This window comes from Notolabrus celidotus, chromosome 5 (genome assembly GCF_009762535.1).
Source record: "Notolabrus celidotus isolate fNotCel1 chromosome 5, fNotCel1.pri, whole genome shotgun sequence".
Taxonomy (NCBI): Eukaryota; Metazoa; Chordata; class Actinopteri; order Labriformes; family Labridae; genus Notolabrus; species Notolabrus celidotus.
Genome location: NC_048276.1, coordinates 16635648 through 16662669, shown reverse-complemented (window position 1 = coordinate 16662669; position 27022 = coordinate 16635648). Strand labels below are relative to the sequence as shown.

At 41.0% G+C, this 27022-nt stretch overlaps 1 protein-coding gene across 2 annotated transcripts in view; it reads left to right on the top strand.

Moving 5' to 3' along the window:
- The window catches only part of LOC117812252 (protocadherin-1-like), a 451145-nt gene that overhangs the window by 399427 nt on the left and 24696 nt on the right, over positions 1-27022 (top strand). For both annotated transcript variants that reach the window (XM_034682909.1, XM_034682910.1), the window contains one exon: positions 23593-23812. In XM_034682909.1, coding sequence (XP_034538800.1) covers positions 23593-23812 — 220 coding nt within the window. The remainder of the gene's footprint in view (positions 1-23592; positions 23813-27022) is intronic.

Here is a 27022-nt window from a genome sequence, read left to right as displayed (position 1 = left end):
GATATACTAATGAATGTCCATTTTATCAGACCATGATCCAATAGACCACCTGCTCTCTTTATTTGCTGAGCATTCACTGAGAAGCACCAGGCCTAGAACGGAAAATAAAAAAAACATATTTGAATTGTAAAGGTTAAATTTGAATGCATTTGATGGCCTGTTGGTTTTATGCTCATCTGGGACCGCGATGCATTTCCGTGAACCCCTTGCACACATGCAACTTCTGGTATCTACGGTTAAAAATACCTCCAGATGTCTGAAGAATATGGAAATCGTGTGCAATAAAGAGTTTGTTGATCAGGGCCCGCTCTCTCCCTTTCTCTCTGTGTTTTTTGTATTTTTTTTTGTTGTTGTCTCCCTCGCCTCTAAAGCTCCTCAGCAGTGTCATCTCATTGTGGAGATGGCTTTCTAACATGACATTATACAAGCGTACAAAAAGCAAAGGTAATATGTAAGTGAATCTATTTTGGCAGCATGTTCTGTAACCACCCAAGCAGACTTCATAGGGAATAAAGAAAGTGGGGAAGCTGGAGGGAGGGAGGGACGGAGGGGGGGAGCCATGCGAGGAATCATGGGCTGTCAGAACCGTGTCTGTCTAAGCTTCAGGAATCCAGGAAGCTAATGCTGTTTGATGTATTAACCATGATGGAGGGGGCAGTCTGTGTGTTCATGCGCAGTCCTGCAAGGATTTGGGGACATTGTGTTTGTGTGTGTGTGTGTGTGTGTGTGTGTGTGTGTGGGGGGGGGGGGGGGGGGGGGGTTGTCCTTGCACACTGTATGTTTGTGTGTGTGTGTGTGTGTGTGTGTGTGTGTGTGTGTGTGTGTGTGTGTGTGTGTGCTCATTGACAAGTGGCAGTGGAAGGAGGATTGATGTTGTTTGATGTATTAATCATGCATATGTGGGATTGAGAGGCTCTGTGATGGGCTGCTTGGGCGCTGATTCTATCTTCAATCAGAGGCTCATTAGGGTCCCTTTGTGTAAATGCTTAACATTGTTTAGCAGAAAATAAGCAGTCTGCTTATAAAACATGTGCATTTATTTGTGAGTGTGTGTGTGTGTGTGTGTGGCACCAGAGACAGACAGGAGGGGAGTTGAGGGGTTGGCAGCAAGTGTGTTTCCAGATTTCTCATCTGAAGCATATTAGCAGCATTGTTTGCGATAGTGAAACCTCCCCTTTTGGTTTCATATTCATCAAGCGGCTTTTTGCAGCCAAATACGAAGAGGAAATGTGTTTTCCAACAGCAGCTCTGCGTCTGACTTAATCAATAATTCAGAGGAAAAAGGTATGACACTGATCTATATGCAATCATGATTTATCAGCCAGACGTCCACCCTTGTGATATTTCATAGATTCCAGCTGAAGGTGAATGAGTAAGTGCGTCCATTAAGACGAACCATTTCAAAACTACACAGTTAATTAGTTGTGCTTATTTTGTGCTCATTCAGCCATCCATATTCAGCTACCAGACACTTTTCACCAAGTTATTAAGCTGCAGAATATAATTTTGCCCCTTTTTCCAATTCACTTTGCCAACCTTAGCTATTGAAATGTTGTCCGAGAGGCCCTCCTTCTGTCTAAAATGTAATCCATGTTGCCTTTGGATTACAAATGTATTTCATTTGACACTTAAATTCACTGCAGAGCTCTAGTTCTGTTGCCAGGCAACGCTGTTAAGGTGCACACAAAGGATCATTATAGATTTCTTGGGTGCAACTGTTAACTTGTACTTATTTTAAAAGGATATTGTACCGCTCTGTATCCACATAAAGCTCCTGTTTGGTGTGTTTTTCAGTGCATCCAGTATCTCTGTCCCTCATGCATGCCCTTCAGTATGACGCCGTCAGTTATTTAGTCAACTTAACATGCAGTCTTGCAAAAATCATTCCTGCAAGTAAATTCACCAACTCTGAGCTGGAGCCTCTCTCTTAGAGAATCAAGTGAAGTGCCTCCTCTTATGTATCTATCAGACATATGTTACTAAGTGGAGATGACAGCATGGCCCACAGTATTTAAATGGTTCATGGTGCTTGTACCGTGATGGCTCCGATATGACATGATGAGCCATAAATATGTCAGATATGACTCAAATGAGCTCTGAAAGGATATGGCAATGGAGTATTCAGACTAGATATTGCGCTTTGGGGCCCTGTCGAAAGCTCATTGTGGAGCACTCCACCAAAACTCCATCAGTAGATTAATCAAATCTGTCATCAATATCATACCACATCTGTATCAACTGTGTCTAGTGTACTACCCTACAGTATTAGGAAGGATGTGCAGAGACTGAGACAAACAAAATCTTCTCACAATAATTTTAATAATCATGAATTGAGTTTATATAGCTCCTTTTCTAAAAGAGTAGCACATAAAGACACAAAACGTGAGGAAACAACAGACAGAGTGGCCTTGAGATAAGATGGAAAATAAAACCAGAATCAGCAAATGAAAATATAACACATCACATACATGGAAAATCAGCACACATTTAACATTTAACTTCATGATAGATATGATACTAGTGATGTTGTTGATGATAATGCTGATAAATTAGCTGTTAGCACCACAGACTTTATAAAATACGGACGTAGTATCCCCGACGTCACCCCTCTGTTTCTGAATCATTGTTTTGAGGCCAATCGTCGGCTGCAGCCATATTGCTGTTGTCAAGTGATTGTGACGTAAAGAGGCGGGCTTTGAGCCTCCTAGCCAACAGCTACAGTGTTCCCTCCTGTCGATCAAGTCAGCTGTGCCTGTTATTGGAAGACTCGTAATCTCAATATCTTCAAAATTGCCACGTTAGAAAAAAATTCAACCCCCTCACAGTGTGTGCCGATTGAGAAATTAGCTATCCAGACTACACTTGTCTTTTGTACCAGGCTGTAAACATGTTTATTTCTGCTGTAAAGATTGTCTTTTTCCCATTCATGTGTATGTGACTTCCGGTACTTCCAGAGCCAGCCTCAAGCGGATCCTTGATGAACTGCAGTTTATAGCGCTTCCGCATTGGACTCATATTTTTAGACTGGAGGTTGCCGCTTGGTTAGCAGATTTAATACAGTTAGCAGCACTTATTCATGTTGTTCCCTCCTGTCTGGATCCTATACTCATACCAACTTTTAGCTGAACGTTGCTTTAGACAAAAGATTTTTCTGAACAAAAAACAGTTATTTGTAACATGAAAACATTTGATAAAAACAGTATATAAAGGTCAAACTTACATACAATAAATGCATAGCATAAGGTTGGTTAGATCAAACTATTGATTTTAAAATAGGAATAGTACAATGAATGCAAGAATTAAAAAAGAAGCAATGTTTGAAGACCGTCCTCACTGTCGTCTGAAGCCCTTTTCACATTGCTAGTTCAGGACGTGATATTTATGTCCCTGTTATCTCACCTTCAGTATGAATGTCAGTTATTCTGGGGCCAAGTGGTGCCTCAGCTGTGCCGTCATTGGTGGTAGTAACAGAAGCGAGATGAGATCACTGTACTGGTTGAGCAGGCAGGTCAGGACAGCCCTGTGTGTGTGTGTTTGTGTGTGTGTATGTGGAGCTCCCGCTGTAGATTTAGCTCCTGAGCTTCCTTCCCTCCTTCCGCAACGCTTCAACACAATGTGAAATGACGGCTAAGCTGCGTTATGGGGCTGTTGTAGGCTTGCAATATGTAAAAGGCCATAGCTAGCTTCAGGCTCAAATATTTATAAATCTTTAAAACATTTTTTTAAGGAAGCAAACTGGCCTTGAAATCTATTCCAGTATGCCAATGCATCCTAACTAAGACTGGAGTTTTATTAACCCTTTGGTTCGGGTGAACAGCTAGGTTGCAGGATTTTGAATGAACTAGTCTTTTAGTGTTACTTTTCCTTGAAGCCTGTATACGGTACATTATGGTAATCAAGGTGGCCTGGAATAATACAACATAAATATTTTTTTTCATCAGCATTATGATCTAGAATTGGTTGCATTTAAGCTCTGGTTCTGAAATGTAAAAAACAGCATATTGTCACATATTTCAGCGGTACCTGCAGCTTAGATCTGAATCTAAAATAAGACAAAGACTTGTCACATAAGATTTAGCCCCCGCAGGTGACATCCTCTATTAAACAGCATTTCTCTTTCTTTCTAAAGCTGACTATTAGGCCTTTAGTTGTACTCTCGTTTAACTTAAAGAAATGATTTCTGATCAGTTACTTAACACCAAAAGACAGGTTGTTATGGAATTTGTGTCTGAATAACTTGGTTAAACAGTGATGTACAGCTGCATGTCCAAGGCCTATGTGTGCAGTTGAATTTATTTTAAATAGAATATTATAAATATTAAAAATGAGAATTTCCTTCATTACTACAGGGAAGGTTGCTACTACTACAGGCAGTTTTTTCTAATTCTGTTTTCTTAAACTTGCATTTAGGTTGTAAAAACAGTCTTTAAATGCACAAACTTCCCTGAACTTCGGTGATACTGTACAAGATAATACATATGATAAATATTTCCTGTGCTAAGGAAATAGATTCCAATGTTTTGGCCTCATTAGCGAGGCATATATTTTTCTCTGGGTGGAAGTTTAACTGTTTTTTATTTGATGCCTGCATGAAAATCACTGCTCAGTTGCAGACTGCTGTTGCAGAAAAGGGGAAAGCAGGACAGTGGGAGGCAAAAGTAAAAGCGATTTAAGTTGGATCTAGGAACAAGAAATGGGGTAGGATTACACGTGCATGTCTCGCAAATGGGGGATGAGGGGGAGGGCAGATCTCGATACTTGTGTGTGAGTTTGTTTTCGCTATGATTGAGATGCAGTAGGTGGATTACAGAGCTCTTCTCACAAAAAACACGCTAACTCCTAAAGGCCTCAACACACAGAGCGGCTCGCTCAAACCGAGTAATCTCTTCATCTGATGATTTTTGATATGTTGTTTTTCTGCCTCGTTTCACTGTGCCGGGGCTCTCCTCAATCCTTCGGGTCTGCAGAAAGATCAATGTTGAGAACACATCCTGCTCCGGCAGTGACTGGGCGCTTGTAGCCAGAGATGAAAAAGGTCACTATGAATCTAATTAAGCGTGATTTTTCACTTTCTTGATAAGATGGAGGAGCGTGAGGTCTCCCCATCCAGTTGCATCGAAAGGATTACTTTGAGCGCAAGAATGAGATGCAGACACATTTCCAAAAAGTGGTCCAGCTCTCCGAATGCATTGCCAATCGGAACATCTCAGATGCAGGGTAACAAATCAAGACAAGCGAGACCATCGGAGCTATTAATGGCATAGCATACATGTGCATGCACATGCACGCTCCAAAACTTGCACATATGAAAGATGGCCAGGGACAAGAAAAAAGAAAAGTTTTAAGTATGGTTGAAGGCTTTTTCATCCCTTTCCTCAATCCAATTATGTCCCAGTTCAAACAAATGGAAGTATATGCATGCTTCTCACCCAGATGCTGCAGCAATACAGATATTAACTCAGAAGATGGGAAGATGGAGAGGCAATAAGGTACCCAGCAGGGAGTGGATATTGAGGATTAATTTCTCTCATGTCTTGATTCTTGCTTCCTTTGCTCATCAGCCCATCTTCGTCTCTTGACTATCTTTTCCTTTTGGAGTTATTAACCTCTTGTGTAAGTTTCAGAGACAGTTTAGAGGATGCTTATTTATCTCGTATCATCAGGAAACAGATTGAAGATACATGAAAAAATAAGCTAATTAACAATCACAACCCACTATAGGTGTGTGCTTCAAGAAGTATCAGAACATTAAAGTGGGTGCTTGATGTAAACCTTGTTCAATTGAGCTTACTGTTCCATGCTGACATGACTACACTGACAAAGTGTATACTGGCCCACTGACAGCTATTAAGGTGTGGTGACTGTGCAACTTCTGCTCTAGGCTTAAAAACAGTAAATATTGATTGGCTGCACAGAACTTAAAGCAAGGGCTTGCAAGCTAAAACAAACACAAAATGCACTGTTGACTGCAAATATCAGCCATAATCCATGTCAGACACGGCCCTGAACTGATCCTGAATGAGAAAAGGCTTCTTTCAGGTAAAAAATAAGAATTTTATTTCAGTAGCAGACATGCAGTCTGAATCAGTTGTTTCTTTGACCTCTTCCTCTTTACAGTTTGCACTGCAGAAAGTCGATCCATTGAGTTCACTCCTTCTCATGCCTTTCAGTTGAAGTATTGCCTTTAAACTCCACTTGCCTTTAATTCAGTTTTGTTTAGGAGCGCAGCTGCAGGAGATTGAATTGGAAACTTGCCCTCGGGACATTATGCAGATAAAAAAATATAGTTGCAATTGACCATCAGAGGGCTCTGAACCCATAGGCCAAACACACAGAGGTACTGCAATTTGCAAATCTGCCAGAACGTCCGCTCAGCAACATTTTAGAGCATGACCAGATGTGATCTGACAAACTGTGGGGCTGATTCCAGACATTTATGTAAAGACTGATTTCTCTTGTTTTTGGCATAGAAAATTAGAGACCCTGCTTCAAAACTCAAAGCCCAGATGCTGGCTTGCAACTAGCAACTAACGTTAGATCATTCGAGTTTGGCCAACTTTTTTTCCCCCTTTACATGCAGTACAGTAATAGAGGCCAGATTAGGATAGATCACATATCATAGTCGTGGTTGGAGCTGGCTTCTATCACAGCCAATGATATCAGCTCTGTTCACTCTCCTGTTTAAAGCAGTGAACTCTGCACCAGTGCAGCGCTGACTGTTTCTGAGCACAGGAGCTGCACAAAGGAGGGAAGCGATGTTCGTGTTTCTGAGGTGCACAGTCGCTCGGTGCAAATATATGCCACCTAAAATATCCTGCTGAGGTCAGAGGATGTCAGGTTTTATGTTGAAACTAAATTTCTGGAAGAATTAAAATCAATGTCACTGTGTTTCCATGTGGTATGATGTGGATCCATAGTTAGGTTGGCAGACAATAATTCTCACAAGTGCATAATACAAAAATAACTACTGCTGTCTTTGTAGTTTTTCCATTGTGCAGGCAGTTTGCAGATTAAGTGATGATGAAGGTCTCACTGAATACATTTCATTTTATAAGTAAAACAAGTTGACATTACAGTGTTGAAGCAACACTGAATAGGTTCTTCCACCTTTGGGTTTGTGTTGCAGCCTCAGTGTCTTGACTGAAAACATGAACATCTCATTGATGTCACTCATTGGTTTCTGCAGAGGAGTTATAAAACCAAATGAGTCACCGTATTGTGAATGCTGTCTCGACCAAGCTTTTGGTCTACCTATAAATAGGTGAAAAGGTGGAGTCAAGGCATTCTTTTAGTCTCCTGGCTAACCACTACAACGGTCAGGTTATTTCAAACAAGGTCTGACTTTCAAGCAAGTCAGCCATGATGCTTTTCATGCAAAACTCACCCTGATACCTTCAATGAGGATGGGTTAAATAAAAATGGACCCATCAGTGAACACACATAGAGCAGTGAGCTATTCAGACTACTTTTAAACCAATGCATACTTTAACTGGTGTTAACGAGGTCTCCTCGACTTTTGGATCCCGTCTCAAAAGGGCACTCAAGGAACTGCAGTTTTTGCACTTCAATTAATTTCTCAAGACAGGAAGCTGCCACTTTCTGTCGTCCTGTCAAAAAAGGGTTGCAGATCCATGTGGCGCTAAAGAACATGTAGCAGTAATGCATTATGTTGCTGAACATCAGCAACGTAATGTAAATTTGACTGAAACCGAAAGATGTTTGTTACAGAAGGCGAATTTAATTTATCACCAGTTGGGGCTCGGACAATGGTCAAATAAAGGGTCAACATTTTCAAGCTGAGACTCTTATGACATAATTGATTTCCTGCTTGCACGATGAGTGCTGTATGTGTGAGCTTTGACAACTTCATTACATGTGGTTAAAACTTCTGCATGCAGGGCGCTGGTGGCCTAGCGGTCTAAGCGCCCCACATACATGTATTCCTGTACAGACGGTGGCAACAAATCTCCTTATTAAGGACAAATAAAGATCTATCTATCTATCTATACAGAGGCTACAGTCCTTATCGCAGAGCTCGCTGGTTTGATTCCCGGCCGGTCGACCATTTCCTGCATCTCTTCCCCCACTCTCTGCTCCCCACATTTCCTTTCTCTCTTCAGCTTTCCTATCAAATAAAGGCCAAAAGGCCAAAAGTATAACTTAAAAAATATATATATAACTTCTGCGTGCTGCAACGCAACAATCTTGGACCCAAACTCAGAATTTGATATTCTGGGCGCGGACTTAGCCTAATGGTTAAGTTGCGTGCCCATGAAGCAGTTGGCCCGGGCTCGAATCAAGCCTGCGGCCTCTTTCCCACATGTCATTTCCCCCACCTTCTCCCAGTTTCCTACACTATCTACAGTCCTCTCCTCTATAATAAAGGTGTAAAAGCCCAAAAATATAACTGAATTATTTTTTTTTTTAAATGTGATATTCCATTTATTGTTATTCATTTTTTTCAAGCTTATTTTGGGAGATTTTTTTTTCAAGTGTCTGTACTCAGAGGATAGGGCCTTGGATAGAGTAGTGTGCTACTGGACAGAATTGGGTTTAAATGGACAAAGGAGTTTGTTCAAGTACGGTGGTTTGTGAAAAGCGAAATATAACCCGGCACTCAAAAAGAAAAGCTTATTTTTTGCCTTTAGCCTCCAAAAGGTGTCCTAAAGGAGTTCAAATGATACCCTGAATGAAATTTCATCCATTTCTATGGGGTACTATGGAGCTACTTTGACATATCCTTGCACATGACCCATTTAATATTAAAACATTCTTCACTTCTGATGTGTATGAAAAGTTTCTTCAGTACTTGAGTACCTGTAAACCCTCGTCTATGTTATGACTTTAGAATAGAGGAAAGAATGATAATAATTCCAACAATCCAATAGAGTCCTTGTAAGGTTTAATGTTCGGGCCTCACTGGTGTGTACAAAGGAGACTGTTGCCTTTAACCTTCTACACGGAATCAAATACCAGCCCTCACCCTAACACAGACAAAGATAAGTCTGTCTACGGTAAACAGTACAGAATTCCAATAATCTGTCTACTTCCTCTCCTGCATCTCACTTACCCTGCAACCTGCTGGCCTCACTCCAAGGCACAATGTAGTCACACTTTAATTCTCAGCATCTCTCTTCTAAATGTTGTTGTTGTGCTTGCTCTGAGATTATTTAGGCCGCAAGTATACTAAGGCCTCAAAGGGAGCATTACTGTTGCCGTAAGGAGCGACTAAAAGGAACAAAACGACTTTTATAGAGGCTAATCACTCAAAGAGGAACTGATGAAATCTGAATGAGTCAACCTGAACTTGAACCCTTTACATGGGGGAAATAAAACAACACGCTTAACTAATAGAGTACTTTAAACAGTGTATTAAATAATAGAAATGGAGGCAATGGAGGGCAAAAGTGAAAATGTAGATTTGAGGTCACAATCCCATGACTCATCAATCACATAAATGTGCAAAAAAAAAAGGTTACGATTCAACAATAAGCCTGATTGGGAATGGATTCACATAGTAAAATTTAACAGCCGTTCAAACTGTAAAAACCAGAGTTGATATGGTGAAATTTGTGTGCTGCATTATTAAAGCTCTGTTACATGCAAGGGTCAAAAGGTCTTACTTTTCAGCTTTAGCAGACTTGCCTTAAGAGTTTCTATTATTAAAGCTCCCCCTCTGTCGTGTAATCTGATTTTTGGTGGATTTCCGCTCCCCAGCTGTTTTAGTTTTTTTTTTTTTTATCCGTGCATCTCCATAACATCGTCTTTGGTCAAATCGCCTTGAACTTCGGATCAACAGATTTTCTACCAAAGCAGCCGTTTCTTTCATTTCTCCTGACTTTTCCTTCCAATGTGACAGAAAATAGCTTCTGCAGTCCATTCCATCTTAACTGTATGTTCCTCTGACTTTCTTTTCTTCTTTCCTTCCATATTGTGCCCTCTATTTCTCTTGTCTATTATTTGTTTTTTATCTCTGTGCAGAGCCATGGTTCTTTTCCAGAGTATCTACTAGCACATCACATCCAAACCGCCAACCTTGAAATCCTGTTGGCTCCGTGCTTTTTCTTTTGGCCCTGTGAGCTCACATTAGCATATTTAGTCTCCACAGTTTAAGACAATGAGAGTGTTGGTAGAGGGAATCACCATCTAAACCCTAAACCAATCAAAATTTTAATCCTGCCCCCTTCCCAATTAAGTTTCTCCACTGATCCCCTCTCTGGCTTATCCTCTCCCCTCAAAATCCATCTTGACACCAAAGACAATTACATTTGTTTCCCAATTTCATCATCTTATTTAATTAAGTCAGAAAAGATACCAATTAAAGCAAATATAATGTGCATTATTAATCAGCTCTGACTCATTGTGTGTATTGACTTTTACATTACTCCCAAATAAGCTTAGAGAAATGCTTGTTACCAATGAATCAATATTAATTTGACTGAAGTACCACAAAAGGATCTTTAGATAATGAGGGGAGACTGTATTAAAATAACAATATGCCATACAGCACATAACTTAAAATGTCAGGGATTTTTTAGCAACCTAAGTTGTCTCTGCTTTATAGTTTAATAAAAGTTTGTGCTGCACAGACACAATTCTAATTTTCAGACTCATATGATAGGACTGGGCAACAAAACCGCTTCCATAGGGATCACAATCAAATTAATATCCTCAAAGATGATAAACTTTGGACATTTTAACTTGATTTGGATGGATCAAACAACCTGTCACTGCAGAAAATTGCAGCAACAGCAAGATGTTCTGCTGTTTTTTTGCGTGCATATAAAGTACAAGCCCACTTCCCACTTCAAAGCATTGTTTGAGCTGGTTGTTAAGAAAGTGGAAGTCTTCTTTATAAAGAAAAAAGTTGTGGAACTGAGGGGCACAAAAGCAATCATAGAAGTGAACTCCAGTTATCCTCCAAAGATGAGGAAATTGTTTCCAAAAAAAGGCAACACTGTCAATCATGTGGGTTTCATTGGCAGCTCACCTGACATCCAAGGTCCACAGAAGGGCTCTATTAAGATTCAGATTTTTAACACGGGACCGCTTTTTGGGGTTTTATTTAAATTATTTTTTGCCTTTGTCTTTATCTGACAGGACAGCTGATGGAAAACAGGAAAGACTGAGTAGAATTGACAAGCACTAAATGGCCCAGCGTTAGGGTTAAACCTGGGGCCAGTGGAGTGAGGACTCTTCCTCTGTGTATGGAGCCTGCTGTATTATTATTTGAGCTCAACTGGCACTGCAGTTTTGTTCGTTTCAATTATATCCATTTGTTCCAATAAGGAGGACACCTCTGCTGATAATTCCACTTGTGCAAAGACAAGCCAAGCTCCTAGAGACCATCTGAGGTAACGTAAGCAGCATCTCAGCTCAGGGGTCTCTTGATGCCTGTCAAAGAGCTTCAGAGACACCGGCTGTGGTACATTTCCTTAAATCAGGCAGAAATCTCAAGCATAACTATATATTTGGTGGACAGCCATCTGTCTCGCCTGGATGGGTTCGAAAAAGCAAGAGTGAGGGCAAGGCAAAGAGAGAGATGCCAAGGAATTGACAAAGATCGGGATGTTGCGAAGTGACTAATTTCCTTGTCGTTTGATTTAAGTTCTGCCTAAAGGGAAGAAAACATTGACAAATGGTCAGAATTGAGCACAAATTATTTAACACAGCGATACACAGGATCAAGAAGTCTGTGGGCAAACAGTGTCAAATTGGTGGCTACGATTAGCAACGTCCACATACCTGCTTTGGTAACACATTGCTCCAGTCCAGTGATCATATGCCTGGACTGGCATATGGACAACTTTTTCCCTATTTTCTGGATCAAACCTCTGCCAAACAGTGCCGCGCTTTGAAACGCCATCTGTCATCTGTTGTTTACATACGGGTTGTAGAGCATCACAGCGTTGTGGCAGTAGCCATGAACGGGAGCTGCAGCCTAGGCAGGTGGCTTCAAGTGACAACTTCTGAAACACAGCAAGGAAAACAACAGGTTTAGAAGTTGTAGTTTTACAAATACAGTTGTGCTCATAAGTTTACATACCCTGGCAGAATTTATGGTTTCTTGGGTAGTTTCTGTTGTTTTTATGATATAAAAAGAGTAAACACAGTTGTTTGATAAAAATTTTTCTTCACCTAACCACTAACCATGACTGAAAAAAAAGTTTTTCTCTGATCATTCATAATCTCTGAAAATCGGCCAAAAAAATCACAAATTCTGCCAGGGTATGTAAACTTATGAGCAAAACTGTATGTTTAATATTAGCAATAGCATTTGTAGTACCAATAATGAACATATAACTGGCAATGATTTTTTAGCAAAACTTAAAAACTAAGTACGACTGATGATTATAAATTAAGCCGTTTTAGTCAAAACATGAACATAAAAGTGCTGTATTTGTTGTTTCTCACTTGTTTAAATAGCTGGATCCACGGTTTAGGGGGGAAGGGGTCAATTGCAGATAAATAAGCTCCGCGTTTAAAACACTGAAGAATTATCAACCAAGTAATTCCAACCTAAACCCCCGAACCAACCCTCCTGGACATTCTGTTTCCATAGATACCGTTTGAGAGACACTGATAATAAAACATCAAACTGCTTTATCTACTAGTAATCACCTTAGAATGAATACTGCCTTAAAAAAATATGACAGACCCATTGCTTTTAAGTTATATTCTAAAGTTTAAGAAAATAAGTGTTTGAGGGTTATTTCTTCGACATTTTCATAATCACTCCTCAAACCGGCAGATTGAGGAGTGATAAATCATAATACATCCTGATCTTGATCGAGAAAAATGATCATGGTCATATTTTCTGCTGTATCGCTCGGCTCTTTGCTGTAGCACTCGTGAGATTACCAAATGGATACATGCAGGGGGAACACTTTAGTTCACACAAGAACCAACATTTTCCAGAAGAGTCGTGCAGAGAGAAGAAGATTACTTTTTGGACTTTGATCTGTTTTTGACATTGCCTGTTCGGAGCGCTTTATGCTCTCATCACACACCAAATGAGTCTAATTTAGTTCAAACCGGGTCAGTGGAAGTGGGAGTTTTATGAGTGGTGTAGCTGTGGCAGTGGGACAGGATCGGTGCTGGATGATGCCCTGGAGCTGACAGCAGCTGAAGCGACCAGAATCAGTTTCATACACTGACTTGAAATGTGTTCTATAGTGAGAGGTGTTCTTGTAATGGAAAAAAAAGAGAGACATCCATAGCTCATTGTAGGACAGAGGGGCTGACGGAGAGCTTTTTGTCGATGGGTGATGCATTCACACCAGCACTCCCACATCCTGTCATATGGATGGCGTGAACAGTCAGATTTGTCATTAGATGTGGCAGCTATATTCACACATGGTGGGTCCTGCTGCAGTAATACTTGGTTTTACTGTGACAACATTATGGTATTTCAAGGCCACTGCTCCCATTGAAATGAAATTTTCTGTGCAGGAAGAGAAAAAAAAACTTGAGAATAGGTGGCGGCACAGACAGTGAAGAATGTGGATTCAGTCTTGCCTATCAAGACCATTAAGGTCTATGTGATTGTTTTTTAATGCATTCACTCCAGCCTTTTTTTTCCTCTCCATTTACAGTACACGAACAAAGGGACTACTGCTCTTTATCCACTCTTTGCCCCCGCCCCTCCCCCTGTCTGATCACTTCATCCTCCACCCAAACCCATGCTGACTCCTCTGCTCTCTTCCCCCTCCCCGCCTCTCGCTTATGTTCCCCCCTTCCCCCCCTCTCTCCAGCGTGTCCCCTAGTTTTCTGGTAGCTGTGTCTCTTTGATAATCCAAGACTCTTTGAAGACTCCAATTCCACGCTGCTTGCCTTGGAGCTATTGCACCTACAAAAACAACTGCGTGTGTGGGTGTGTGTGCATGTATGTGTGTGTATGCATGCACGCCACTGGAGGAACAGAGAGCAGAAGAGAGAGCAGTAAGATGGGATGAGAATGGAGGACATAATGGTGGAATGGAAAATAAAAACAGTTCCATATGCATTTCCCTTTTGGAACTGCTTCAGTCTTTATGGTTTTTATGCTCGCTGCATGCACTGAGAGGTGCACTCCTTCATTGTCATATTTGTCGGTGCAGCTCATTTTTTCTGCGCCTTCAGAGGCAGCAGCTCATTGATTCCTGCATAGACCCCCAAAATGCCAGCGCCAGGATGTACTCACAAACAATGTAACTAAATGGAAAATGCGGGTGCAAGACTTACAGGCAATCAAAGAGTTTACATGCACATTTTGTAAGTGATGCTACTCTTGGAAGAAGAGGAAATGCACTCTAAAGATTTATAATAAACTACTCTTCCACTTCTGCATAAAAATTCCATTTTATCCTGATAGATCTCCTAAAAAATGACTTTTTCTGCTTCTGTCAGATGCTGCAAAGGGGTAATTAGAGAAAATTACTCGGCTTTACTTAAAATGCCAGAATTAATCATTACTAAAACATTTTTCTTCCATCCACTTTGTACGGCTGTCTCCTCCTCTTACCTTCCAGTGAGCCTGGCTGCTTTCCGTGACTCTGTCTCCATTCCTCCATTGTTTCGGTCTCAATCTTTAGTCCCTCTTCTTCCATCTTAGTCCCCTGCCCTCCCTTTTTGTCTCTGTCACTCTGCCTCCTCTCTGGCAGAGGAGCTTGCCATTGGGATTTAGAAGAAATTGAATTGAATTATGAAGGAATTTCTCTGCAGCACGATTGGCATCATTTCCTCCACACAACAGAACATCATTCTCATATCTCTCAGTGTGGGGAAATGAAAATAGGCCGTGCACCATTCTTTCTCTCATCCTTTTAAATTGAATTTTTCATATCACAGGGGCACTGAGACATCAGCCGTTTCCTTTAACATGGGCAGAAAACCCATTTCATAATATCTGAGAGACACATAACTGTGATTCAATAGGAAAAGCCTAGCTCCCAGCTTCGGAACACATACGACATACCCGAGTTCGGGCTTGATAAACAGGGCCACATAGGTGTCCTGCAGTTTGAAAAGTGGAGGGTATTCCGGTGGAGTATACTAAAGCTGTTTGGCTTCACAACCAGTCAAGGCACTCCATTGTGAGCTAAATGTAATGCAGCACCGTCCTATAGATTCCTCTCTCTCCACCTGTCTCTCTGTAAAGCATAAAGACTGCATCCTTTGCCTCCTGACGCCTCCCATTTTACCAGTTTACTTTTATTTGAAGAAAAGATACTGCACCCTCACTGCCTTTTCAGAAGCTGTATTTTCTGCAAGCAAATTGCACCCAAGTCGCTGCACAACACAGTGATGATTATGTTTAGTCGGGTTTTTTTTCTGATTCATGTGTCTTCTTAAAAGTTATGAAACTCAGCCGCTCTCTGGGCTTTGCTCCTCCAAGTGAAATTGTGAATATTCAGCATGTTTCACTGGCCACAGTCACTCAGCTTTACAATGCCTCTGTGTAATACAAATTTGAATAAAAACCATTTGGCTACAAACTAACTGTGACAAATATATTGTTACCCATTGGGCATGGAAAGTAACACAATACTCTCTTTAACCGCAATGTAGGGGAGCTCACTCTGATGTTATTTCGGCTTTTGGAGAAACAATATTTTGTCTTCATAGAAATGAAATATGGGGAAACAAACTCACATTAGTTATACTGCAAATAGCACATAATCTTTTTTTCTTTTTTTGGGGGACTAATCTACTCAAATCTAGAACATGTTCCCATTTCTCTGATGGAAATTAAATATCTGATTTGATTAAAAAGGATTATTTTTATGATTAATTCATTTGAAATGATGCAATTTTTCACTTTGATCCAGATATGTTTTAGCAAGCAGTGAGAGGAAGACAAATGGAGATGATATCAAATTGGTCTAAATGGGGTATCAAACATTTTGTCTTAAAAACATGGAGGTTGATGCCTTGTAGATTTGAAGCTACACCGTGCATTTTGGGTTTGAAATTGAATGATTTGTGGTTATTAGATAAAAAGATAATGGCCGTTTGTGTGGGAGAACCATGTACGTATTAAGCTTCTACCAACTTTTTTATCATTATGTTGATGTTCTGTGATATCCCACTCCCCCTACTCTATACATTCCTGCTAGACTCACCATATGTACCGTCTAATAGCAACTGCTTGCTGAGAAAAACAGCCCACAGGGGAATTATTTCTACAAGGTAGTTAAGTACAGACAATGCAGTTGCCAGCTTGTTCGCCAAATGTTCCCATACACATCAGTCAAAACACAAATGCAAACTAGGAGGCATCGGACAGAGAATCCAAACACTAAATCTAACTCACCTGCTACTCTGCTGGAACTCTGCTTAGAAAGTGGCAGAGAAGATGGAAAACCTTTCCCATCTGCATAAGTAGCAGCAGCCCTGTGCTCTGGCAGTCACTGAGGCTTGGCTGGATGACAGGGCACCTGACGGCAGAGTGGTGTCGGGTAGCTCCAGGGCATTCAAAATGGACCGGGGAACTCAGTGCTATGGGAGAACACAACAGCAGAGGGGTCTGCTGTCCCATCAGGGATCACTGGTGCAAATCAGCAATGGCAATTGAGATGCTCCACAGCCACCAAAAAGCTGTCCCTGTTGCTTATTTGCCCCTGGATTCCCTTTGTGTTCTGTCATTCAGGCTGCGGGCAAATACATTATTTTTTATTCCAAATCCAGACTGTCCAGAGTGTTATTTGCGGGTGATTAGATTTAACCATTAACAATAACCCATCTGCGTCCGTTGCTGTGGAAACAACATAGGCGTTTGTACAAACTAGGGATGCTTTTTTTCCCCAACATAGACACTAAACAGCAAGCTGCAGGCTGGGTGAATAATGGAGATGTATCCTCTCACTCTTCACACCATAGCAATATCTTGTCTGGGTGCCGAAGTCCTCCATCACAGCAGACAACATTAGTGACAGAGGTGGTTGATGTATGTTTTTTTGCAGCAGTTGCAGCCAGATAAAAGTGCTAACAGCTCCCAGGACGTGACGTCACTCTTATATGACAAATTATATGGTTATATAAAGGGCAGTTTGAGAGGCAATTTTTACATCAGATAGCAAACCACCCATGAATGTGATTTAAATCTGGTTTGAGAAATGAAATATATTTTTTCTGATGTCTCAGTGTGCCAAAAATCTGATATGAGCTGCCAGTCTCAGAATAACCTAAAATGCACTCTGAAATTCAAACCAGGAAATTTCAAGCAGCCTCAAGCTCACAATTTAAGTCAAACAGATCATCACAACCCTCATCTGCTGCTGTGAGTATTCCACTCATGTTATGTAGTGAGTGCTATGTGCAGGGGCGTGTCGAGAATATTTTGACTGAGGTGGCCCAGCTGGGGCAATGACTTCTAAGGGGGTACCAGAGGTGGCATGAAGTAGTGTGCACATTTATTAGAGCAACACAGTGTGAGGACTCTGTCGGTACTAAGGATGCAGATTTTAAGTATTTTCCGTGATTGAATTTTGGAAATGTTAACAATCAATTATCGATTAATCAATAAATAAAAAAAACATGATTATTCTTATGTGAAAAACAAGGCCAAATACGTTTTTTCCACCAAAATTATAATTTCTACAGCAACAAAATGCATATAACTGATGGTATTCAATACGGGTACATGTTTAACACTGATTATCAACGATCTCTCTCTTAAAAATATCCTCCTGGACATAGTCTTATAAAGTGAAGGCTCATAATACTAACAGAAAAATACTTCAGACTCAAAGTGTCCAGTTTTATTTATTATTGAGATAAATAAACATGTGTATTCGGTCAGGTTCCAGCCGGGAGCGCAACCAGGTCATAATCGGTCCAGCAGCAGAAAAGCCCAGACAGCTCTGATGTTGCTGGCCTGCAAACATAGCGTACTAGCAATTCCCAACAGTCTGTTGGATTTGTATCTAAAGGTGGGGAAATGTCCTGTTTAAAAATCCAACCTTTGTGTCGTTGTTGGCAGCAGTTGCGCATTGATCCTCTTTAAAAAGTGGAGACCTGATTCACATGGAAACATGCTTTAAACTTAAAACACCTCCCTGATAGCTGAGTGTAGTATGAGACCACATGTTGTCCGATCAACGTAACGGAAAATTGAAAATAAAAATCTGTGTTTCGAGTAATGTCTTGACAATCAATTAATCGATAATCGATTAATTGTGTGCATCCCTAGTCGGTACCCAAGGAATGTTTGTTTCTTTGTTTCTTTATTTTTTCTTTACTTATTTCTTTCTTTGTTTATTTGCTTTTGTATCTTTGTTTCCTCCAAAAAAAAAATTAAAGTTATGGGTCTTGCAGCTCTATTCATTACAAGTATTGAAAAAGTAAGCTATAAGTGTATGTTTAGTCTCACCTCTGACTGGGAAGAAAGCAAAACCTTAGTCCTTAAAAGGCTTTAGTTTATGGTGTTGCAGCTTGGGTGGCCAATGCTTTTTTGGTAGGGGGGGTCCATGTCACCCCAGTCTACTACCTGAAAGTGCCCCTGACTGGTTTATGATATATTACAGCAATGTATCAAGTTGTTTTAAAATCTATTTAATCATTATCAGAGTTGCAAAAACTCCAAGAACTGTGCGGTCTCCGTATTCACTCCTTCAAGGCTGCATGAATGTGACAATATTTCATGTTGCCTTGTACAAATCCACTGGAGGATGAGAGAGAGAAAAGATGTATTGCTTTTGACGTCAAATGTCTGTCTCTTGGACGTTTCCATTTTACATCAATAGTTCTATTAATTAACAATGAGTACCTTCAACTTACATAACCTCAAATACAAGCACATCAAAAAGCTTTTAGCGTACCTTTCCTCCTTGCTGCGCCTAAGAGTCCCTCAAGACTGTTTATTTCCTGTGACAAGTCCTTTTAATGTGACATTTTGTCATATCAAAATCCAGAAGGAGGCTAGCTGGTAAGCAATATTTAAGCTATTTCACGTTTCTTTGTCCACATAAATAAGGATATACCAATCCCAAGGACTACATTGCATGCTTTGTAGAGCAAACTTTCCGCAGGTTTCTAGAACTTCTTTTTGGTAAAGTGAAATATTTATGAAGACATTTCATGGTCGTGAGACTCAGACAATTTTTCCTTCCTCTGAGAATCAAATAATCTTTTGTCTACCATCTGTGGATTTCAGTTCCAAGAAGAGAGTGAACTTTTATCAAGGTGATGGTGTGCAAACAGCTCGTATAAAAGTGATTCATAAGAGCCGTCTGGTTTGCTCATTCAGAGTTGAATAGCTCAGATACTCAGCCATGTTTTTGATATACCTCTACTGTATAATGTGCTTGTGAGGCTGCAGACAGGATATAAAGGCACAGGCTGTCCTCAGTGTAGGTGTACAGTTTGCTGCATGTTTTTTTTTTTAATGCACTAGGAAGTAAAGCCACATAGTCTCTGCTCCCAGGTGATGGGTTGGTTTAGATGTAGATAAAAAAACAAGATCTATGGCACTGAACTGCTAAGATTAAATAGTTGGACATAAAAGGAGCCAATTTTCTACTTTTATTAAGCTAATGTAGGGGAGAACAGCTGGTTTCACATTGTAAAAGGGAAAAACATGCATATAGTAAGGCACAAATCAAGGACATTTATGGTCCAACTAGAAGTGCTCTTTGTCGTGTCAGAGTATCATTGAAAATGTTCTGTGGCAGTTGTTTTTTGTACATAATATTTCTAGCACTGAGAGTGAAGGTGCTCCAGAGGTCTCCAGAAGTCCAGACATGCAGAGGATGATTGCTGTTTATTACTACTTTAAAATATGTCTTGGTCCACTATGTAAAGGCAGAATTTCTGCTGTATCATTTCCATCTCTATATTGTAATATTATGCGTAAAAATGAGGCCATTTTAGCCCAATCTAAATGGGGGTTATGAATTCCGATGTCATCATAAATGTCCCCTCTCTTCATTCGCAGCCCCAATAGCTTCCTGCTCCTACCACAATGCCCAAACAATCCCGCTCTCCCGCCTCCAGTCTCGCAGAATCTAATCCTTCTGCTTGTCCCCTCCAGCCAAAGCGCCGTTCGTGTCTGCCTGACCAACTCCCCACTCCTGCTCAGCCTCCCCTTCCTTCCATCCTTCCGTCTTGCTGCATCCCCTGCAGCCCCCCAAGGCCTGGCAAAGGATTTGTGCTCTGACTAAAAAGGAGAATCTATTTCCCATCTCCGCAGTCTTAGCTAGTTATCATACCCAGGAAACATGCTGACTCTCTGGAGTGATGCCTTTAGGAGGAGTTTAAGCAAGAATCCATATTTAAACAACTAAATGCCCCCTAACATTTGAGCAGTCTTGAACTGAGTCGGCTGCCAATCAGCATTTCTCTTGTTTAATATGGCATTGCAATGTCATAAAGACAATCACAGAATAACCCACTTCTCTGTGGCAGATGAGGCTCCCTGTTTAGGAAAGTCACTATTTTCAAACTGTACTGGATTTTTTCATAATCTCATTTAGAACAATCAATGTAGCTTTGTGCGTTTTGATAAACAGTCTGCTCTTATTTTGCAATTTCAGCACAGCACCCAGCTTATAAGGCACATTTGTACAGTAAGGAAAGTTGGAGTGTATTACCAACAACCAAAGAGCATGTGTAATAGAGAGAAAACAAATATTTTTATGCCCCAAAACTCCTCATTGTACTCTCATTCTCATTTGCGCACCAAGCATACAAGTCATTATCACAAACACAAAGCCATGGTTTTGTTTCCACGATCATTCAGTTTTGTTTGAACATTCAGTTTAAGTTTTATTAAAGGTTACAGATTACGATGACAGGATTCTTTCTGTACACTGTGTGTGATTTATTGATGCTGTTACGTTGTAGCACAGCTGGGAGAAAGGAACATGATGCACCCTAGGACTCAAATAATCATTATTCAGATGAAAGACCCAGAGATGTCTCTGTGCCGTGAGAAAAGTATGGCTGAAAAGATGGGAGAGATAAACAGGTTTCTGGAAAACATTTTGAAGCCCACTGACGGCATTGAGAACACAGTGTTGATAGCACTTACCTGAGCTCTAAAAGCATGCCTCCATATCTGGTGTGTATGTACTAAAAAGGCTGATGGTTGGAATGATTTCTAGCATGGATTTGTTTGCCAGAAAAGTGGTTGAATGGTGGAAAGCACAGGACCGTGGTATTGATCTGGGCTGACTCGTGCAGCAGAGGCAGCCCTGTTCTGCTGTATCAGTGCTTTCCTGACTTTTACGAGAGGCGCTCATGTGTGGGGGCGGGGGCGCAGGAAGGGGATTGGGGGTGTGATTGCATGTGCACTGTAAGGAGTCATCTTTCTGTTGTGGACCGGCGGTAAGTAGCCATTAGTAAACTGATCTTTGGAAGAGGAAATTTAATGGTCTTCTAACTGTATTTACAAGCCATTCAATTTGATAAGGGGTGTGATCTTGAATGATTTATTACATGCAGCTCAGCTGCACTTCAGGCTATCAAATTCAGGATTTCATCAGTATTTTCTATCAATCATTTACTCCAGTTTTTTCATGAGATCTCGTCAGAATATAACAGCAGAAGTAGACCTAATAAAGAATTCTGATACTGGCGAAACAGTGACTGTAATTCCAAAGCTCATCCTTACTCAGATCTTCTTGGGATTCCTCTTAAGTCAAACTGCAGAAATATTGTCAGCTTTCCGCTCGGTTATACATCAAAAGCAGTGGCAAAGAGAAATATTAAAATATGGAGATAGGAAGTAGCTCACTGGGGCTAGTGATTAGTGTACCAATCATTGTCATCAGAATTAATTTGGCAGAGGCAGATTGAGAAAATGAAACTTTTGTCTGACTTTTAAAAATACTTTTCACACTCTTGTCTCTGCAAGGCTTCAAACAGCATGTTTGTTAAGTTTGCCCACGCATCTGTATAATCTATAAACACTGTGTCCATGAATAAGATTGTCATTATATACTGTGCAGGCACACCAACAGGAGGGTCAACCGGGTCAGTTGTCTTGGGCTTTGGGTCAGGGGGGTCTTAGAACTTTACTCTCCGACTGAAACATTGACTGAAATAGATTCCCATAATTTTTTGTTTTTACAAAGCTTGCTCAATTTTCATTTTCCTAATGTTCCTTGACATAGAGGTAGAAACAGTTTTACTTTCCCTCCATGAGAAAAGGGTTCAGCCTATTTCATTGCCTACATTCAAAATTTGTAATGACTAAGCCCCGCCCCCTCCCAATACTTTAAACTGTCAAAATGTCCAGACCCCAAAATGCAGGTGCCCAGAAACGACAGGAGAAAAGAGAGAGAATGAAAAGTGAACAAGTGAAGAAGTGACTGAGGAGAATCCACAGCAAAACAGACAGTGCAGCCACTGATGACCAAATTTCAACCAAGCTTAAACGTTCAAGTCTGTTTGCTTGTATAAAACCACACGCCCTCTCTGACAGTAGTTGACAGTGGAGCAGACAACATGTCTGAAGCTTGTTGCTCAGGAGATGAGCTTTAGAGAGGAGGACAGAGCAGGTGTGCAGATGAGCATGGAGCAGGGGTCTGCAATGCAACCACCAGGACCGGTCGCAGGGAGAGAGACAGTTGTTGTGGTGCAGAAGGGGCGAGGAAGGGTGACGAAGCATCCAATTTAGAGTCAGAGAAGAGGGATTAGAGACTTAAACTAGTTTTAGTGATCAATGCTGTCACACAACCAGTATGTTTTTTACATTTTACTTTTGAAAGATTGATTGAAAACACAAGGAGTGTTAACGATTTCTCATTGGTGGGTGGTAGTGAGGGTCTCTGGGGTCACTTTGTCCCGGGCCTGTCAGCTGACCTGTACTGTATCTCTATGCAGAGTCCCCCTCTCTCTGAGTGAGTGCTCTGAAAATAATTGACAATCATGTCCATGGCAGTTACATTGTTATTCTTTCTGGATGTACTGTGCACCACTTCCATCTGGAACCCCCGATAAGATTGACAACCATTAACATGGATTCCTCACTTCCTCCACCCTGGATCTCCACCTGCCATGTCATTATCCTCAATGATGAGTACAGAGTTTTAAACCATGTAATGGATCAAGTTTCCAGGATTGTTCATCTAAAACAAAAGCATGTAGCAGTATTCAAACATCTAAACACAAGTTCTTTAACATGTAGTGCATTCTCTTATTCATCATGCTCTACATGCATACATACATATAAACTGCAGTATCTTACAGCATATTTAAACACACGCCTCACATTTGGATATTTACATTTTCTAGCCCAGTATGTGTACATTTTGTCTCAATTTATCACATTCCTACTACTGCTAGTTTGCACATTCTCATTATTGGAGTCCATAACCTCCCCCTGCCCATATATCCCTACCTTATATAATGCTCAGAATAATAATAGTGCTAAAGCCTATTTAATATTTAAGGGAGTTTAATATTTAATACTATTTTCTGACTTTTGAAGAGTGAACTTCACAGGGCTGAAATTCAGACAGTGGTCTGAAATGGTAGAGTCTGCCTGGCAACTGTTACCCCTACGACTTGTTGTCTGCCTCCCTGGAGGCATCAAACAACGGGAAAAGCGAGGTTGAAGAATCCTTTGCTTTCTTGTTGAAGATATATCTCTCACGCTCTGTTTTTCAGCATCCCCATCGACGAGTGACCTTTTCCACCACCAACCCGGTGCAGGACCTGCAGGACGCCTCTCAGCACAGCTACTATGACAGCGGCTTGGAGGAATCGGAGACTCCCAGCAGTAAGTCATCGTCTGGCCCTCGCATCGGACCCCTGACCCTGCCCGAGGACCACTATGAGAGGACCACTCCAGATGGCAGCATTGGAGAGACCGAGCACCCTGAAAACGGTACGCTGACAATCCTGCTCTGTTCTCTTGTGTTCCCTATGAATATGTATTTGAATGTAAATTTATCTAATAGGCTCCATTTGTGTGTGTGTGTGTGTGTGTGTGTGTGTGTGTGTGTGTGTGTGTGTGTGTGTGTGTGTGTGTGTGTGTGTGTGTGTTGTGGGAGACTTGTTTGTGCTCTGTGGCCGTTTTCCAGTGGAGATGTTGTGGCACCCGTCGACGTTGACTTGCTGCGTTTGTAGATGACTGTGTGAGACGTTATTGGTTTTTAAGCAGATCTGTGCCCTCGTGTGTGTGTGTGTTTCTGTTTTTATATATGTGTGTGTGGTATCCAGGCTGGAGCTAGCAGTGTCTCCATCCTCCTCATCAGCAGGTCCTCTGTCAGACATCCTTAATGACCCTCTCTCACAAGTGTGCTAATTAAAAAGCCCAACTAATGGAGCGTTGCCCTCTAAATAAATCTGAACCATGACATGTGTGCAGAAAACACTGTGTTTACTCCAAGCATTTCCTTGCTGCTAGCTGGACCGCAGGTTGCACTGCAGCTTAGGTTTGCAGGAGCTGTAATTTCCAAGCACAGCCATCAATCCACAGGCTGAACACTGAAGGCTTCAGCATAGGTCCTTGTATAAAAAAATAAAAACTCCTAGCTAAAGCTGTTGCTGCTATACTGTGAACTGTATCATAACAACAATTTTGCTGCCTTAAGCTGCCGAACATAATCCATTACCTGTCTTGTGAAACACTATGATAAGTGATTCTCATGGTGCATTCCTAGTCATTATGGTGTTTTCCATTGCAGCGCTCTATGGATTAGACACTTCTACACGGCGATGGTTTGCCGCTCACCTAGAACGTCTCGTCCTTCTTATATAATTGTGTAGCATTAGTTTGGCGTATTAATGTATGGGTTTATCTTAAGAGCACGGATTTCAGGGTAAGTTATAAAGCTTTTTACGGCCCTTGTGCTGAACTGAGCATGTATCAGCAAAGACTTGATAGAATTGTTGATCAGCATTGACAGTTACTTTGTCACAGTGTCACAGAGAAAGACATTGATGTAACTTTTGTCAATGGGTCTGTATTTCACGGTGAAGATTTATTGTTTTTTATGGAGGGAAAAAAAAAATTCCAGTGCAACTTGGCAGGATCAGAAGCTAAAATGCAAAAACAGAGCATAGCAAAGTTCTATATTTAGTAAGGTGTCTAGCATTGTAATGCATCGCCTCCTCATAGGAGTATTGTGGGAGACATGACTTAACTTTTCATCTCTATTTAAAATTGTGGGTTGTTTATGTGTTTATGACAAACACACCATAATTCAGGTATTTTTTCTTTGGAGGAGATGATCATTCCTGCCAATACTGCTGCTCCCTCTGGCCCTATAGAGGTCAGAGATTGCTAAACATCCTGTTCAATAGCAGGATTCAGTCATTCTCATATAAAGGCAAGCTGTTTATAGCCCAGGAGCAAAGACTCGCTTTTTTTCCATTTGCTCTCTGCACTTAGCATGTGTTAGGTATGCATTTTTCCTCCTCTTTTTTTCTTCTATTCCTGTGATTCTTCATTGTGTTTTTTCCCATCTGCAGCAAACAGGTTTCGTCAGGCAGGGCGCTCTTTGTTGTCAGCAGCAGGAGAGCAAGATTGTGAGTGGAGATGGAGCGGTTAAAGAATGAAAAGATGGCACAAGATGGGGGAGATGTTAGATTGTGACAGGGAGCGGGGACCGAGAGCGGAAGCAAAGCCCATAGGACGAGCACATAGGACAGGGAGATGCAAGAGATGAACCGCTAACCAAGGATAGACCTAATTAAAATGTGATTCCCTCCTTCAGGGAGATAACAAAGAGCCCACATAAAATAAAGGATCAGACAGAAAAATCAAACGAGACAGAGGAATTCCTTCCCAGCTCCACCTGAATAGTGACGTGAAGTCTTTTTTTTCAGTGTTTGAGTGACAGAGTGACAGGTTGTACTGGTGTGCAGCTTTATTCGTTGCAGGAGAGATGACTGACAGGCAAAAAATTGGGAGGTGAGCATGATGTGTCACTCCATTTAAGTTGGATAAAAGGCAATATATGAACCCTAGACTGTCAGCCTTTGCATCACTGGGCCCCCGAAATATCGACATGGATGTGTTTTCTTGTACAAGTTGAACTTTCATGGTAAAAAAAAACAACTACATTTCGAGCAAGTGTCAGGAGACTAGAGTGAGGACGGATGTAGTACAACCATTTTAGATTCAAATGAGGATCTGGAGTTCAAAATCATATTATCAGTAGGACGTCTCCGGAATTTGCCTGTGTGAGGTCAAGTTCTGAAAATATACTCAGATATTCAAACACGTCTCTGTGACCTCATTCTGGTCCATGCAGATCAGCAAAGACTTCATCACAAGTTATTGTTTGACTATAGTTGGGGACTGGTTTGAAAAGTTGTGCTGTATTTGCCTCGCACTGAACAGGGGCGCACCCAGGGGTTTAGCCATGGGTGCCTCTCCCCCATAAATAAGTTGATAAAAATAAAATACATAAATACATGATCTTGTTGGACAACCTAAACGCTGCCCCCAATTCAAGAATCAGGATTGGCTGACTGCCTAGCAATGGGTGGGACTTAGCTCAAATTGATTATCAGGTTCTGTTGTAACAGGCAGCTAGGAGACTTTATCAGACGTGTAATATCAACATGTTTTAACGTTATGATTCCAGTTTGGACTGCCTCCAACACATACCAGCAATAACCAATAAGAGGAGCTGACAGGGACGTCACATCAACTGGATGTTGCATACTTCATCAGCTCACAAACATGGCTGCGAACATGAACAATAAACTACCAAGAGCCAAGCGGAGTCAAAAGAAGACCAGCTTTTTAGAATTATTTACCTTTTTTTGTTGATCATGAGGTATCTCTCATGAAGTTATACAATATATACAATTTTAACTGCTTGGAGTGGGCACAGAAAGTTCAGATAGAGACACCCTTACTATTCTGTAAATTACACGGACAGTTAGCATGCTTATATCAACAGAGTTGGAGCCCACTACTGGGTGTACACCAGATGTTAAGAGAAATGTGTGTGCGTCGTGGACAACACTTAAAGCTTTATAAAGAACGTGTTTAATGGCCTTCGAGGAGAGAGACACAATCTGGCCGAGTCGTCTACATATCGCAAGCTGTCAAGATACGACAATCACTCCCTATGTTTGT